General features: G+C 37.1%; 1 protein-coding gene and 2 pseudogenes across 1 annotated transcript; 2 read left to right on the top strand and 1 right to left on the bottom strand.

Annotated features, from left to right (window-relative positions):
- Positions 1-2,016: 2,016 nt before the first annotated feature.
- LOC147948485 (uncharacterized protein At4g02000-like) lies at positions 2,017-3,803 on the bottom strand (annotated as a pseudogene).
- Positions 3,804-6,786: 2,983 nt separating this feature from the next.
- LOC104750424 (defensin-like protein 206 pseudogene) lies at positions 6,787-7,124 on the top strand (annotated as a pseudogene).
- A 7,773-nt stretch (positions 7,125-14,897) lies between these two features.
- LOC109126549 (defensin-like protein 206) lies at positions 14,898-15,542 on the top strand. The gene is made up of 2 exons (XM_087476922.1): positions 14,898-15,020; positions 15,118-15,542. Exons 1-2 carry the CDS (start codon positions 14,954-14,956, stop codon positions 15,297-15,299), a joined length of 249 nt encoding a protein of 82 aa, XP_087333048.1. The 5' UTR covers positions 14,898-14,953; the 3' UTR covers positions 15,300-15,542.
- The last annotated feature ends 496 nt before the right edge of the window (positions 15,543-16,038 follow it).

Here is a 16,038-nt window from a genome sequence, read left to right as displayed (position 1 = left end):
TGCTCTACAACGTAATTGAACACATCTTTTTTTTTCTCCCGACTTGTTTTGACAGACCTAAATATTTTCCACAACCTCCATCATTGTGTATATTTAGCAAGCGTCGTAGCCTAGTTTTGACATGATCTTTTACTCTTGAGCCAAATGTGATTGCTGACTTGTTGAGGTTAACCGCTTGACCTGATACACGTTCATAGTCCGAGAGTATCTTCATAATTGTCAAACAGGATTTTGGGTGAGCATGACAAAAGAATAATGCATCATCCGCAAACAACAAATGGTTGAGAGTTGGTCCTGGTGTGCTTATCTTCATACCCTTTAACGTATTTTCTCGATCAGCTTTCTGTAATAGATGTGTTAAGACCTCTGCACACAAGATGAAAATATACGGTGACAGAGGGTCACCTTGTCTTATTCCCCTTGCTGGTTTGATCAAACCTTTCGGTGAGCCATTGATCAAAACTGAAAACTGAACTGTTTCAACACACTGCATTAACCAATTAATCAATATATGACCAAATCCCATATGCTGAGAGTATCACGAATAAACTGCCATTCCATGCGATTGTAAGCTTTCGATATATCAGTCTTCACTGTCATGTATGAGTTTGCCCATCTCTTCCGTTTCTTCAATGAATGTATCATTTCATGAGCAATGATCACATTGTCCATAATATTCCTCCCAGGAATAAATGCAGCTTGTGTTTCAGAGATGATAGAATCCAAGTGTCCTTTTAATCTATTTACCAATATCTTGGAGATAATTTTATAGCTGATATTGCAGAGTGCAATAGGCCTAAAATCACTCATAGATTGTGGGACATCTATTTTTGGTATTAGACAGAGATTCGTGTGATTTATCGTACCTCGCATAGATCCATCTTCAAAGAAGTGCTTTATCTCTGTGATGACATCGCCTTTAATATCTTCCCAAAACTGTTGATAGAAGGCTGCTGAAATACCATCCAGTCCTGGTGCTTTATGTGGTCCAATATCAAAAACTGCCTTTTGTATTTCTTCCTCTGTTACCATTTTCTGAAACATCTGTGTAATCCTCATTAATATCTTCATCTATTTTTGTATTGAAGCCAGCAAAAACATCTGTGTAATCCTCATTAACATCTCTTGTTGAGCGAAATAATCCAGTAAAATAGTTCTCTGCAACATGCCCAATCTCCTCGTCACCTCTATAGACTAATCCATTGTCATCCTCAATTGACATCACCCTGTTACTTGCAGTTCTCTGTTTAGAAACAGCATAGAAGAATTTGGTATTTCGGTCTCCAGATGTCATCCATGTGTTCCTGCTTTTAAGTCGCCAATACTGTTCTTCTTCTTGATAGGCTAAGTTCAGGTCGGATTTGATTCTGTGAATATCTTGTGTAGAACAACCCACTGTGAGTGCATGATCCAAATCTCTTTTCAATATACCAATCCTCACTGAAGCATTCAATCTGTGTTCCTTTTTCCACTTCGCCATATGTTTGCGACTGTTTTTGATTTTATCACATAAATTAGAAGAAACGTCGTCTGACTTCCATGCTTCAATAATCGTATCTCTGAACCCTTGTCTTTGAAACAGTCGACTATCATACTGAAAAGTATTTGGTCGTTGATTTACCAGTGGACAGATACTAGCTACCAACGGCCAATGATCCGACGCTTCAAAAGGTAAAAATTCAACTTGTGCAGAAGGAAAGAGGGCTAACCATTCAGAATTTGCCATTGCTCGATCCAAACAGCACCAAACATCATGTGTGTAGCGTTTTCCAGTCCATGAAAATCTATTTCCTTCAGCTTTAAGATCATGAAGATCACATTCATGTATCATCTTTCTGAAGTCTTCAACGGATCTCTCTGGTCTCCTTGGTCCTCCATGTTTTTCCTCATTACTCTTTATCTCATTGAAGTCCCCCATCAAAAACCATGGATCATGTCTAGTCTCTGATATACTCATCAAACTTTGCCATAATACATTTCTTAGTCGTTGTTCAGGGTAACCATAAACAAAGGAGCAGTAGAAATTGATTCCATTGAAAATAACTTGCATATCTACAAGATTTGCAGAAAGTGAAATAACTGAAACTGTTGCAGAATTTTTCCAGAAGACTGCAATCCCACCACTCATACCTTGTGGAGGGACTGTTACAAAGCTAAGATATCCTAATTCATCAGCAACTTCCCGTATCTTCTCATCACCTTGCTTTGTTTCCAATAGGCATATCATGTCCGGGAGATACTTTCTTTGTATCTCTTTAAGGCGTCGAACTGTAGGGTCTATGCCAAGACCCTAACAGTTCCAGCAGGCTGTAATTATGATGGAGCTGGTGGTTTAGGGCCCACCGCGCCTCTGCACTGAACGTTCCTACTAGAGGAACCACTTCCTTCACCTTTCTCATTGTGTGTCTTTTCAGCCTTAGCATCTTCCTCTGTTCGCTCTAGATACACATCCAGCTTCTTTTTGCCCTTATCACATGCACTTGCCTCTTGCAGTTCCATCATAGTTTCCATGACATCTACTCTCGGAGTTATCCTCACCATTTGGAGTTGATGGCGTTCATCTCCGGTGATATCTCCAGTTGAGTTGGAGAAGATGGGAATCGGGTTGAACATCTCATTTGTTTCCAACTCCCCTCTGAAGATATTATGGGTTATGTTGGCTTCATCTCTATCAGCATAAGCAGCCAAAGCATCATGGTTTGGATCAATGTCATCTAGCATATCTTCTTCCTCCACGATTGGATGAGCATTGTCTACATCATTTTCCTCTGCTTCCCCATTTTCCTCTTCTGCCTCTATCTCACGGATCACCACTCCTTGATTTAAAGGCCCCACAAATGGTTAAATATCTTCGTCATCGTCTTCTGAGTCGGCTCGATCATCATTTCCACCATTTTGAATAAGACATGCTCCAGTATCGTGAGATAGCATGCCACACACCTCGCAAAAGCCTCTTAATCTTTCATATCGGAAACGAAGCAGAGTGTTGATACCCACTTGAAATTGGAAATTTCTCTGAAATCACAGAGGATGTTCCACATTCCAATTGACGCGTACACGAACAAACTCTACCCGTGCTGCTCCTTCCATATCATAATCCACTTCAAGTAGATTACCAAGACCTCGCCCCACACAAGCAACAACCTCTTGGTTGAGGAACTGAAACGGAATTCCTCTAATCTGTATCCAAAACGGAATAAATGGAAGTAGTGGAGGGTTCTGAAGAGGAGTCCATCGTTGGAGTATCTGCATGCGGTCATTGAAAGCCCATGGACCACGACGTACCACAGTTTCAATGGATTCTTCCGATGGGAAAATGAATTGGAATTGATTGTTTGGCATGATTCTGCCATGAACAAGCCCAGATTGACCCCAAATTCGGGGCATTGAAGCAATAATCGCACGGAGGTTTTGTCGACGAGGCATCACCGGTCTCCCCATCAAGATGAATCGGTTCTCCTCCATAGCCCTAGCCACCACTTCTGTCGGAATCGCGATTGGTTCTTCATCAGCACCCAAATTGATATCTTGGACTGCTCTCCTCAAATTATCAGCCATTTTGGATCTAGTTTTGTAGTATCGAAAAGAGAATAGCAATGTAGAGAAAATTGCTTGAATTTCAGATAACTGTAGAATCAATCCATGACTGCGTTTATATAGAGAATGTCTATTAACCGCCGGGATAATGGTGGCACAACTGCCCACTACACCGGAAAATTCGAGATGAACCGTCGTCCATGACCACCAAAGTAAAGAAAAAAATAACTGCCACAAAATCGCACAGTTTTTCGCCTTCTCTCGCATTTTTTATTTATTTACTCACCTGCTATTAATTTTACTTATTATATCTTTTCCAACTCTCACAATTTGTGTAAATTTTGTGAGAAAATTTAATTTCTTTATAGATTAATGGTGAAAGAGTGAAGGGATATGTTAGGAAGTGGAATCCCAAAGAAATGTACATGTGATCAAATACGGATAATTAGAAGCTATAAACTTCTACTCCACACAATCAGAGACTCTTCACAGTCGAATTACTCATTTCAAATTAAATCGAATTTAGTCGAATAATGGCATTCGTGGCCAGTTGAAGATAAACATTCTCGTCGAGGAAGAAATAACATATGAAGATGATGAACTGAAACGACGCTGTTTTAACATAAACATTCTATCTTTTTCACCTAAACGATGTCGTTTGATATGTGCCATCCACATAAACAACCATTAATGGACTGTTAACATACGGTTTAGGTGTATATTTACATATGTAAATTATGAATTTAAGTTGTTAATCTAAAATTGTTAGTTAACTACGTACTAACCCGCGGAGAACCATGGGCTGAACATTTTTTTAATAAAAATTTGTAATAATTTATTTTATTATTATGTTATTTATAATAGTTTGTGATTAAAAATTTGGTTTGCTTATATTATAATTTTTGTATTTTAAAAATGTTTATTGAAATATGTTTGTGAATAAAATTGTTTAAACCTTTATCAACTAAACACAATCCTTACTAACATGTGAAAAAGAGCAACTAAATATAAGTAGTAAAAGTTCTGAAAAGCCTCTTAGAAAACAAAATTCATTGTTTTTTTCAGTGGCTTCTTTTTATTGTCTGTAATAATTTTAACCTGTGGTGAATTTTTTTTTTGATAAAATTTGTAGCTGTATATTTAATTCGATTTGGTTTTTAAAATTTTACCTATTATTTTTTTTTAAGTACAACTTATTTTTGATTCTAATATATTTTTTTTTACTTTTCTACAATTTATTTTATTTGATGTATCACAGATTTTCATTTTTAATTAATTTTATTAATTAATTAATCTTAATTAAGTATTTTTAATGGAAATTGAATGTAATTTTTACACATTTTAAGGTTAGTTTCATATTTGTATTTCCCAATTAATATAGTAGGATAAAGTTTGTAGTTTTAGATTTTATTTGATTAGATTTTTAAAATCTTAGCTGTTAACTTTTTTTAATACGGATTAGTTTTGATTCTAATAGTTTTTTTTTTTTTTTTTTTTACTTTTTTACAATTTATTTTATTTAATGTGTCTTTGATTTTCGTTTTTTAATTAAATATATTTATTTAATTAATTTATTAATCTTAATTAAGTTTTTCTAATGGCAATTGAATGTAATTTTTTACACATTTAAGATTAGTTTTATATTTGTACTTTTCAATTAATATAATATGATGTATGGATTTGAAGAACTGTATTTTGGTTAGTTAATATATATGTCGCCATATTTGCTGAAACCCTAAAGTTTATTACTCCCTCCGTTCTAATTTAGTTGTCGTTCTAGGATTTAATTTTTGTTTCATATTAGTTGTCGTTTTAGATTTTCAATGCAGATGTTTGATGAATATTCTAATTTTATCCCTGCTGCTTTAAAGTTTCAACCAATGAAAAAATTATAAAATATATTAATGAAGGGCAAAACATAAAATTTAATAGTTTCCTTAATTTATATGCAAAAACCTTAAACGACAGTTAAATTAGAACGGAGGGAGTAATAAACTAGTGATGCCAAACGCACCATATTCGTGCTTGCTTCAATGACAACAACATTATTATTTTTTAAACAGTACTTTAAAAAAAAAAAAAACAAACTAAAGAAAAATTGATCATACACAACGACAAAGACAGCTGCGATTATCCTTTTCTTTATAATATAATACAAATGCATGATTAAAAAAATGGGAAAATTCCTGAAAAAAACACCAACTAATTTTTATTTGGAAGAAAACTACACGAACTTTTAACGTTTCCAGAAATATACATCAATTCATTTTTTTTGTCAAATAATACACTAAGTATAAATTGTTGGCAGATTCATACATACGATTTCAAAGCAAAAAAATTATTCCAATTTTACCCTTTGAATTTTTTAATCATATTTGTTTAAAATTCAAAAGAAATAATAAATATATAGAAAAAATAGTTTTTAAAAACTTTAAACTTAGAACTTATTTATATATATTTGTTTATCTTTTTTAAAAAAACTTATTTTCTTCCTCTTTCTTTATCTTTTTTTTATAAATAATTTCTTTTCCTCCTTGTTTATATATTTTTTTAAAACTTGTTTTTCCTCCTTGTTCATAATTTTTTTTATAAAAAAAAAATTCCTCTTTGTTAACCTTTTTTAAAAAACTTTATTTCTTCCTCCTTGTTCATCTTCTTTTATAAACTATTTTTTTTCTTCCTCCTTCTTCGTTTTTTTAGAAAAACTTTTTTTTCTTCCTCCTTGTTTATCTTTTTTTAAAAAAACTTTTTTTTTTCTTCTTCCTTGTTCATCTTTCTTTTAGGAAGAAAAAATGTTTGTTCTATCAATTTATTATTTCTTTTGAATTTTAAACAAATATAATTAAAAAAATTTAAAGGGTAAAATTGGAATAATATTTTTTGTTTGAAATCGTATATTTGAATCTGCCAACATTTCATACTTTAGATATTATTTGACACGAAAAAATTAATTGATGTATTTTTCTGGAAGCGTTAAAAGTTCGCGTAGTTTTTTTCCAAATAAAAATTAGTTGGTGTTTTTTTTGGAAATTTTCCCTTAAAAAAATTATAGACTTACGAACGGCAATGGAAAATTGTGGTGACATTATGAACTTGGGGAAAGAGAAGACTAGCTAGGGATTAAACTATCATATACAACGTTACCAAATTTTGTATATATAGAAAACCACACCTATGGATTTGTATCATCAAACTTCATTTTTATTGAACATAAAAGACAGAAAACATTCTTTAGCAAACAGAAAAGAAATGGCAAAGAACCTCAACTGTGTCAGCTTCACCATCCTCTTGGTAGTCCTCTTGATGGCTTCCACCGGTATATATATTTAACCGAGTATTCTAATATACTTTTCAGTTGTCTTCTAATTATCTTGTGCTGATGATCTTGATGAATATGTCATCTGGCAGAAATCATGAAGACCGAGGCTCAAACATGTTCCACGTTCGACGAGTGCGGGCCGGACCCGTTCCTAGGTACAAATTCTGATTGCTTTAACTGTTGCAAATACACATACGGGAGTCCTCCAGCATGTAAAGGACTTGTTGAAGGAAGCGACAAGCACTGTCACTGCTACCAAAATCCATAAGGTTTTGAAATAACCTCGTACATTTACCAAATTTAAAATCTCTTTTCTCATTTGGTGTAAGGACATGACATGTGATTATGTTTATGTTCTTTTATTTTTTGCTTCCAAATAAAAATAGCAAGGATAAAGCTTATCACTGCTTGCCTGTAAGCTCATGTTGTGTGCACTTTTGTTTCATTCTGATTACTAAATTGGTTTTATGTTTGTGTTTCTCATTTCATTCCCGTCTAAATTAAGAAATGACATATAAATATTTATCTCATCACTGTAAAATCAGTTTTTAAGATGCATGTTTCATGTCATCCCAATCGCATGAATCTTTTTTTTATTTAGAAATCTTCGCATTCATGAAGCCAATGCAATTACAATAACCTCTTGAATTTCTTCAGGCATTTAATGAGCATTTTCCCTAAATTTGTCCAAAAAAAGCCTTGCAATAAATGAACCCTTTAGAAGCTTTCATTTTCCATTTGGAGTGCAATTGTGATTCCCATACTTAGTCTTCACCAACCACTTCTAGCTCGGCTTATCATACGAAGCAATAATCCTCCATTTACATTCCCCTCCAATGCCACATTTATAGGAAATTTTGTCTTATTTAATCTATCTTGTTAATTTAATGTTTCTTGCTTTGCTCAAAGCATATTCCAACACAGCTGTTTTGAACTCATAACCTTTATAGAATGCAGTTCCTTCTCGTCCATCTGAACTCTCTGGAATTGTATGTTGCTCAATAGATATGAAGGTTGTAGTACAAAGATCAGAAGGTTAATGTGGAATTAACCAAGTGCTGGAAGTGTTCTAATTAGAATAGAAGGTTTCCAGGAAGCTGGTTTAGCTGGTGGACCGGTTGGTTCAATTGAGACTGGTTAAGTTTCGGTTATCTGCTAAAGCGTTGACACGCTCTTCTCTCATTGGTTACACGCTTGCACGTGTGAGGGTTTGTTAGATCCTTAAAAGATCTATCGTCTTCTTTCTTTGACTGTATCGATTTCATTTGTAGAAAGAGAGAGAGTTGTAGAGAGTGATCTGAGCGATTGTAACCGACGAAGGATAAGCTTGAGTTTGAGCTGAGTTAGTGGATTCTGGTGTACCGTCGCCGGCGAGATGTAGGGCTTCACATCGAAGCCCGAACTCGTTAAATCTTCTTGTGTCGTTTCGTTTCTTATCTTGTTCTTTTCTCGATTCGAGTTCGATCTAATCTCAAGAGTGTAGATTAGGTTTCACAAATTGGTATCAGAGCCAAGGCTGCGTTCTAAGTCGAATCAAGATCTACGATGAGTGCAAAGTTGGAAGTCGCGTTGTTCGATGGAACTGGAGATTTCTCCTTATGGAGAACAAGGATGTTCGCACATCTGAGCGTCCTCGGTTTGAAGGATGTGATATCGGAGCACACACCTCAGGTGCTAACAGAATCTGAAGAGTCAGATCCGGAAAAGAAGAAGAAGCTGATCGGGGATGAGGCTACAAGACTCGATCGCTGTGACAAAGCAAAGCATATCATCTTCTTGAATGTTGGGGATAAGGTTTTGAGAAAGATCGAGAAGTGTTCTACTGCTGCAGAGAAGTGGTTAACCTTAGAGCGTCTGTTTATGGTAAAGACTCTTCCAAATAGGGTTTATCTACAACTTAAGGTTTACAAGTTCAAGATGCATGAGTCTAAGACTTTAGACGAGAATATTGATGAGTTCTTGAAGTTGATAGCTGATCTTAGTCATCTAGATATAGAGGTTCCAGATGAGGTTCAGGCGGTCTTGTTGCTTAATTCCCTTCCAGCTAGGTATGAGTTACTCAAGGAGACTTTGAGGTATGGAAGAGAAGGGATCAGGTTTGAGGAAGTTTTGAGTGCTGTCAGATCAAAGGAGATGGAACTTAGGGATAGTAACGGTTTGAAGAATATCTCTGAGGCTCATTTTATAAGAGGAAGGTCGGAGAACAGACACCCTCAGCAGAACAACAACAAGAATAGGCAGAGGTCTAAATCAAGAGATGGTTGGAAAAAGATTTGTTGGGTATGTGGAAAGGAGGGCCACTACAAGAAGCAATGTTACAAGTGGCTAGAGAGGAACAAGGGAAAGAATACTCAGTCACAAAACCAAGGCGAGGCAGCAATGGTTAAGGACGATGCTCAGGATTTATTAGGTTTGGTAGCATCAGAGGTTAATTTGGCTACGGGAGAGATCAGTCATGACGAGTGGATTTTGGATTCAGCTTGTTCCTTTCACATGACTTCAAAGAGAGACCTGTTCATGGAGATGAAAGAGTTGTCAAATGGGAAGGTCAGAATGGCAAACAACACTTACTATGAAGTGAAAGGAATAGGGTCGATCAGGTTCCAGAACCCGGATGGTACAACGTTTGTTTTGCATGATGTCAGGTTCATGCCTGACATTTCTCGAAATTTGATATCTCTTGGCACTTTGGAGTTGAAAGGATGTGGGTTTAAAGGTGGAAATGGTGTTCTCAAAGTCGTGAAAGGTTGTACAGTGTTCATGAAGGGTATGAGGCGCCAAACACTTTATATTCTGGATGGGTTTGCTAAGTCTGCTGAAGCACACGTTGCAGATTTGAATGAGCTGGCTGTTTCTGCTCAAGTAGATGAACAAATTCTGTTGTGGCACAGTCGATTAGGACACATTGGTCAGAAAGGTCTTCAGGTTCTTGCTAAGAGAGGTTGCTTCAAGGACAGTAAAGTTTCGGGAGTTGACTTCTGTGAAGATTGTGTCTTCGGTAAGACTCACAAGGTGAGTTTTGGTTCAGCTCAGCATGTTACCAAGGAAAAATTGGACTATGTGCATTCTGATTTGTGGGGTTCTCCTAATGTACCTATGAGTTTGGGGAGATGTCAGTATTTCATCTCCTTCACAGATGATTATTCCAGAAAAGTTTGGATTTACTTCTTGAGATCCAAGGATGAGGCGTTCAGGAGTTTCGTTGACTGGAAGAAGATGGTGGAGACTCAATCAAAAAGAAAGGTTAAGAAGCTTCGCACAGACAACCGTCTGGAGTTCTGCAATCAACAGTTTGATCGTTTCTGCAAAGATGAAGGTGTTGTCAGACACAGGACATGCACCTACACTCCTTAACAAAACGGAGTGGCAGAGAGACTCAACAGAACCATTATGAACAAGGTTCGGAGTATGTTAAGTGAGAGTGGTCTCGGTCAGAGGTTTTGGACAGAAGCTGCATCTACAGCAGCTTATTTGATAAACCGATCTCCCTCTTCAGCCATTGATTTCAAGGTCCCTGAGGAGATGTGGACGTCGGTGATGCCTTCCTTAGATGGTTTAAGGAGGTTTGGTTGCTTGGCATATATTCATACAAATGAAGGAAAGTTAGAGCCAAGAGCAAAGAAAGGAGTCTTCACTGGTTACCCAGAAGGAGTTAAGGGGTTTCGGATATGGGTTCTAGATGACAAGAAGTGTGTTATCAGTAGGAACATGGTCTTCAAGGAGGACGTGATGTTCAAGGACTTTAAGTCTGACTCAAGCACATGTAATGATAAACTTGTTTTGTCTACTGATAAATCTTTAAGTTTTGATTTTGCAGGTGAATACATGGTCTTAGAGATTCTTCTCAAGGTGGAGTTTTATCGGAATAGGGTGATTCTTCTGAGCAGGTCGTGGTTGATCCTGAGGTTCAGAGTACCGAAGTTGCAAGTCAAAGTGGAAGTCATCAGGACCCAGGTAGCTATCAGTTAGCCAGGGATCGAGTCAGAAGACAGGTTGTGCCGCCTGTGAGGTTCCGAGATTATGATGTAGGCACCGAGGAGGATGATATGGAGGCATATGTGTGTTTTTTGTCTGAAGATGGAGGTCTCACTGAGCCGGAAAGCTTTGCTGAGGCTCTCAGGGATCCAGATAGTGACAAATGGATGGAAGCAGCTACAGAGGAAATCAGTTCTCAGTACAAGAATAACACCTGGGATCTGATAGACAGGCCAAAAGACTGTAAGCCAATTAGCTGCAAGTGGATCTTCAAACGGAAAGCAGGAATGACAGACTCTGATCCACCTAGGTTTAAGGCAAGGCTGGTGGCCAGAGGCTTCTCGCAAAAGGAAGGAGTTGACTATCAGGAGATCTTTGCTCCGGTCGTCAAACATGTCTCTATTCGGTATATGTTAGCAGCAGTGAATCACTATAATATGGAGCTGCATCAGTTGGACGTGAAGACGGCCTTTCTACACGGTTATTTAGATGAGTATATCATCATGGAGCAACCAGAAGGGTTTGTAAGCAAGAAATATCCGGAGAAAGTTTGTTTACTAAAGAAGTCACTGTATGGGTCGAAGCAAGCACCTAGACAGTGGAATAAGAGGTTTGATGAGTTCATGACTCAAATTGGTTTCAACCGGAGCAACTATGACAGTTGTGTGTATTACAAGACGGTTAAAGGTGGAGCTTATGTTTACCCACATCTTTATGTCGATGATATGCTAATGGCTTCGACGGATGCAGACTTGATCCAGAGCCTGAAGTCTTTGTTGAGTTTGGAGTTTGAAATGAAGGATCTTGGAGAAGCTAAGAAGATCCTAGGGATGGAGATTGTTCGTGACAGATCAACGAACATGTTGAAGATTTCTCAGGAGAGTTACTTAAAGAAGATTCTTGGGAAGTTTAGAATGGATCAAGCAAAGTCTGTTGCGACTCCTCTTGATGCTCATTTCAAGTTAAAGGCTGCATCTGAAGAAGAGTCAAGTCGACAGGCGGATTACATGAGAAAAATTCCTTATCAAAGTGCAGTGGGGAGTCTCATGTACGGGATGATAGGTACCAGACCTGATTTGGCTCATCCTGTGGGTCTGATCAGCAGGTTTATGAGTCGACCTATCAAAGTTCATTGGCAAGCAGTTAAATGGGTCTTCAGGTATTTGAGGGAATCTGTTGATTTGGATTTAAGCTTTAGGAAGCAAGGAGAATTTGTTGTTACTGGTTACTGTGATTCTGACTATGCGTCAGATGCTACTCAAAGGAGATCTACTTCCGGTATGGTTTTTACTGCAGGAGGCAATCCTATCAGTTCGAGGTCAACTCTTCAGAAAGTGGTAGCTCAGTCTTCTACCGAGGCTGAGTACATTGCATTGTCTGGAGCTGTTAAGGAAGCAGTGTGGCTTAAGGGTTTAGCAGAAGAACTTGGGTTTCCGCAGGATACGGTAAAGGTTCATTGCGATTCGCAGAGTGCGATAGCTTTATCAAAGAATGCTGTGTTTCATGAAACGACAAAACACATTGATGTCAAGTATCACTTCATGAGAGACCTCATCAGCAAGGGCGTTATCAGTGTAGTAAAGATTCCCACGGAGAGCAATCCTGCGGATATCTTTACTAAGGTTCTACCAGTTTGGAAGTTTCAGGAAGCATTACAGATGCTTTGAGTCTCTAGAAATTAGGGAGTCCAGTTTTGGACGTTAAGCAGGTGTCTGGGTTTGGATACAAGGATTCACCAAGAAAGAGATCTTTGACTAAGGTGGAGATTTGAAGGTTGTAGTACAAAGATTAGAAGGTTAATGTGGAATTAACCAAGTGCTGGAAGTGTTCTAATTGGAATAGAAGGTTTCCAGGAAGCTGGTTTATCTGGTGGACCGGTTGGTTCAATTGAGACTGGTTAAGTCTCGGTTATCTGCTAAAGCGTCGACACGCTCTTCTCTCATTGGTTACACGCTTGCACGTGTGAGGTTTTCTTAGATCCTTAAAAGATCTATCATCTTCTTTCTTTGACTGTATCGATTTCATTTGTAGAAAGGGAGAGAGTTGTAGAGAGAGATCTGAGCGATTGTAACCGACGAAGTATAAGCTCGAGATTGAGCTGAGTTAGTGGATTCCGGTGTACCGTCATCGGCGAGACATAGGGCTTCACATCAAAGCCCGAACTCGTTAAATCTTCTTGTGTCGTTTCGTTTCTTATCTTGTTCTTTTCTTGATTCGAGTTCGATCTAATCTCAAGAGTGTAGATTAGGTTTCACAAATTGGTATCAGATCCAAGGCTGCATTCTAAGTCGAATCAAGATCTACGATGAGTGCGAAGTTGAAAGTCGCGTTGTTCGATGGAACTGGAGATTTCTCCTTATGGAGAACAAGGATGTTCACACATCTGAGCGTCCTCGGTTTGAAGGATGTGTTATCGGAGCACACATCTCAGGTGCTAACAGAATCTGAAGAGTCAGATCCGGGAAAGAAGAAGAAGCTGATCGAGGATGAGGCTACAAGACTCGATCGCTGTGACAAGGCAAAGCATGTCATCTTCTTGAATGTTGGGGATAAGGTTTTGATAAAGATCGTGAAGTGTTCTACTACTGCAGAGACGTGGTTAACCTTTGAGCGTCTGTTTATTGTAAAGACTCTTCCAAATAGGGTTTATCTACAACTTAAGGTTTACAATTTCAAGATGCATGAGTCTAAGACTTTAGAGGAGAATATTGATGAGTTCTTGAAGTTGATAGCTGATCTTAGTCATCTAGATATAGAAGTTCCAGATGAGGTTCAGGCGGTCTTGTTGCTTAGTTCCCTTCCAGCTAGGTATGAGTTACTCAAGGAGACTTTGAGGTATGGAAGAGAAGGGATCAGGTTTGAGGAAGTTGCGAGTGCTGCTAGATCAAAGGAGATGGAACTTAGGGATAGTAACGGTTTGAAGAATATCTCTGCGACTCTTCTTGTTTTTGACAGAATTCAAGATCTCTTGATTTGGATCAGGTAAAGCCTATAAAGGATACCAAACTTCAAAAGGTGAATTACATTTAAAGGTGAATTTTGACTCTTCTAACTTTATATAGAATTCATGATCTTTTGATGTGGATCAACGGATACCAAACTTCAAAAGCTTTGAAAGTGTTATGTGACGGGTTTTGCTCGACTTTTTCCATTTTGCTCAAAAACCTATAAAACTTTATTTGAAGCACAAATACATAAAAAAATGGCCTTGAAGTATCTAATAACACTTGGAATTCTCCGTGCAAACTTATTAAAAGGATACTAAAAATACAAATCTAGAAAATCTAGAAAATCTAGATTTGTCATTATCACCCATCAGTTATGTCCAGGGCAAGATAAATCTAGAAAATCCACTAAATGAGAAGAAAATTACAGCTCAATAACCCATCAGTTACGTTCGAAGAATTTCGAACTCTCTGGATCCAACAGAAGGGGCTTATTCTGACGGATTCCAACAGGTTTTTTACTTTTGGAGTTTAGAGTTTCCATGTGTGTGTTTTTTTTTGTAGTTTATACCTCTGTCTTGTGGTAGCTATATTCCCTCCTAATGCCATTCTAATGTAAGACTAAAGTCCACACAGATTATAAGCATTAATTGAAATGTATACTTTTCATGTTTGTAACGAATATGAATAAGAATTAAGTTCAGTACATCACGACAAAGCATTTGAAAAGCGTTCCAGAGGCATAAAAAGTTGAAGTATATGAGATAGTGTCGCCATATTGATAAACTAGTGCAGCCAAAGCTCACCACATTCGTGTTTACTTTATCAATGACAACAACATTATTATTTTTTAAACAATATTTATTATTAAAAAAACAAACTAAAGCAAAATTGATCATATACAACAACGATAAAGACGGCGACGACTTTCGTTTTCTTGTAATATAAGATTAAAACAATTATAGACTTTAAGTATATATTCTAACGAACGAGACGGCAATGCAAAATTGTGGTGACATTCTGAACTTGGGAAAAGAGAGGACTAGGGATTAAACAATTATATACAACGTAACAAAATTTTGTATAAATAGAAAACCACACCTAGCTATGGATTTGTATCATCAAACTTCACTTTATTGAACATAAAAGGCAAAAATTTATAGCAAAAAGAAAAGAAATGGCAAAGAACCTCAACTGTGTCAGCTTCACCATCCTCGTGATAGTTCTCCTGATGGCTTCCACAGGTATATATATTTAACCAAGTTTTCTATTATGCCCTTCATTTGTATTTTAATTCTATTATCTTGTGCTGATGATCTTGATGAATATGCCACCTGGTAGAAATCACGAAGACCGAGGCTCAAACATGCTCCACATTCCTCGACGAGTGCGGGCCAGACCCGTTCCTAGGTACAAATGCTGATTGCTTTAACTGTTGCAAATACACTTACGGGAGTCCTCCAGCATGTAAAGGCCTTGTTGAGGGAAGCGACAAACATTGTCACTGCTACCAAAATCCATAAGGTTTTGAAATAACCTCGTTCGTACAGTTACCAAATGTAACATTTGTTTTCTCATTTGGTGGTGTAAGGACATTTCATGTGATTATGTTTATGTTTAAGTTTCTTTTGCTTCAAAATAAAAAATTGACGGTAAAGTTCACTGCTTGATGTAAGCCCATGTTGTGTGCACTTTTGTTTCATTCTGATTACTAAACTTGTTTTGTGTTTGTGTTTCTCATTTCATTATCCTGTCTACGTTCAAAATCTTGTCGACCGAAGAAATTCAATATAAATATTTATCTCATCTCGAGGTATAAACTTGGACTGTAAAATAAGTTTTTAAGATGCACGTTTCATGCTAATAAGAAAACACAATAATATTACAAAAAGAAAAAAATTACTTTCGTGTTATCTCAATCGCATGATTGGTTTACTACTCGATGTTCGTACAAGGCCCATCCATTCGATAATGTCAAAACACTTATTTATAAGATATTGCTTAAAGGATTAAAAGTATGTATGAGAAAAGGGTTAAGAGATAATCTCTAGTAACACAAAGTATATGAAACACGTCTCGGTAGAATGAGCATAACTTCTGAATGGCTGAACGTATTTGCCCATAATAGGATGGCTTTCAAACTGTCTTTAAACGGGTTGTGCTCACCTTTTTGTCTATTTTGCTCAAAAATCTATAGAAGCTGGCTTGAAGCTGCTTTGGAGCCCAAATGCTTGGAAATGGCCTCTACTAATAGTACGTCTA

This window comes from Camelina sativa, chromosome 2, assembly GCF_030686135.1.
Source record: "Camelina sativa cultivar CO46 ecotype springtype chromosome 2, ASM3068613v1".
Lineage (NCBI taxonomy): Eukaryota > Viridiplantae > Streptophyta > Magnoliopsida > Brassicales > Brassicaceae > Camelina > Camelina sativa.
Note: the sequence above shows the minus strand (reverse complement) of the source record. Positions and strands in the feature narration are given on the sequence as shown.

Bases quoted from the DNA above. Each gene is read 5' to 3' on its own strand.
- LOC109126549 (XM_087476922.1), top strand. From the start codon at position 14,954: ATGGCAAAGAACCTCAACTGTGTCAGCTTCACCATCCTCGTGATAGTT. The intron at 15,021-15,117 runs GTATATATATTT...GCCACCTGGTAG, and splicing joins TCTCCTGATGGCTTCCACAG to AAATCACGAAGACCGAGGCT.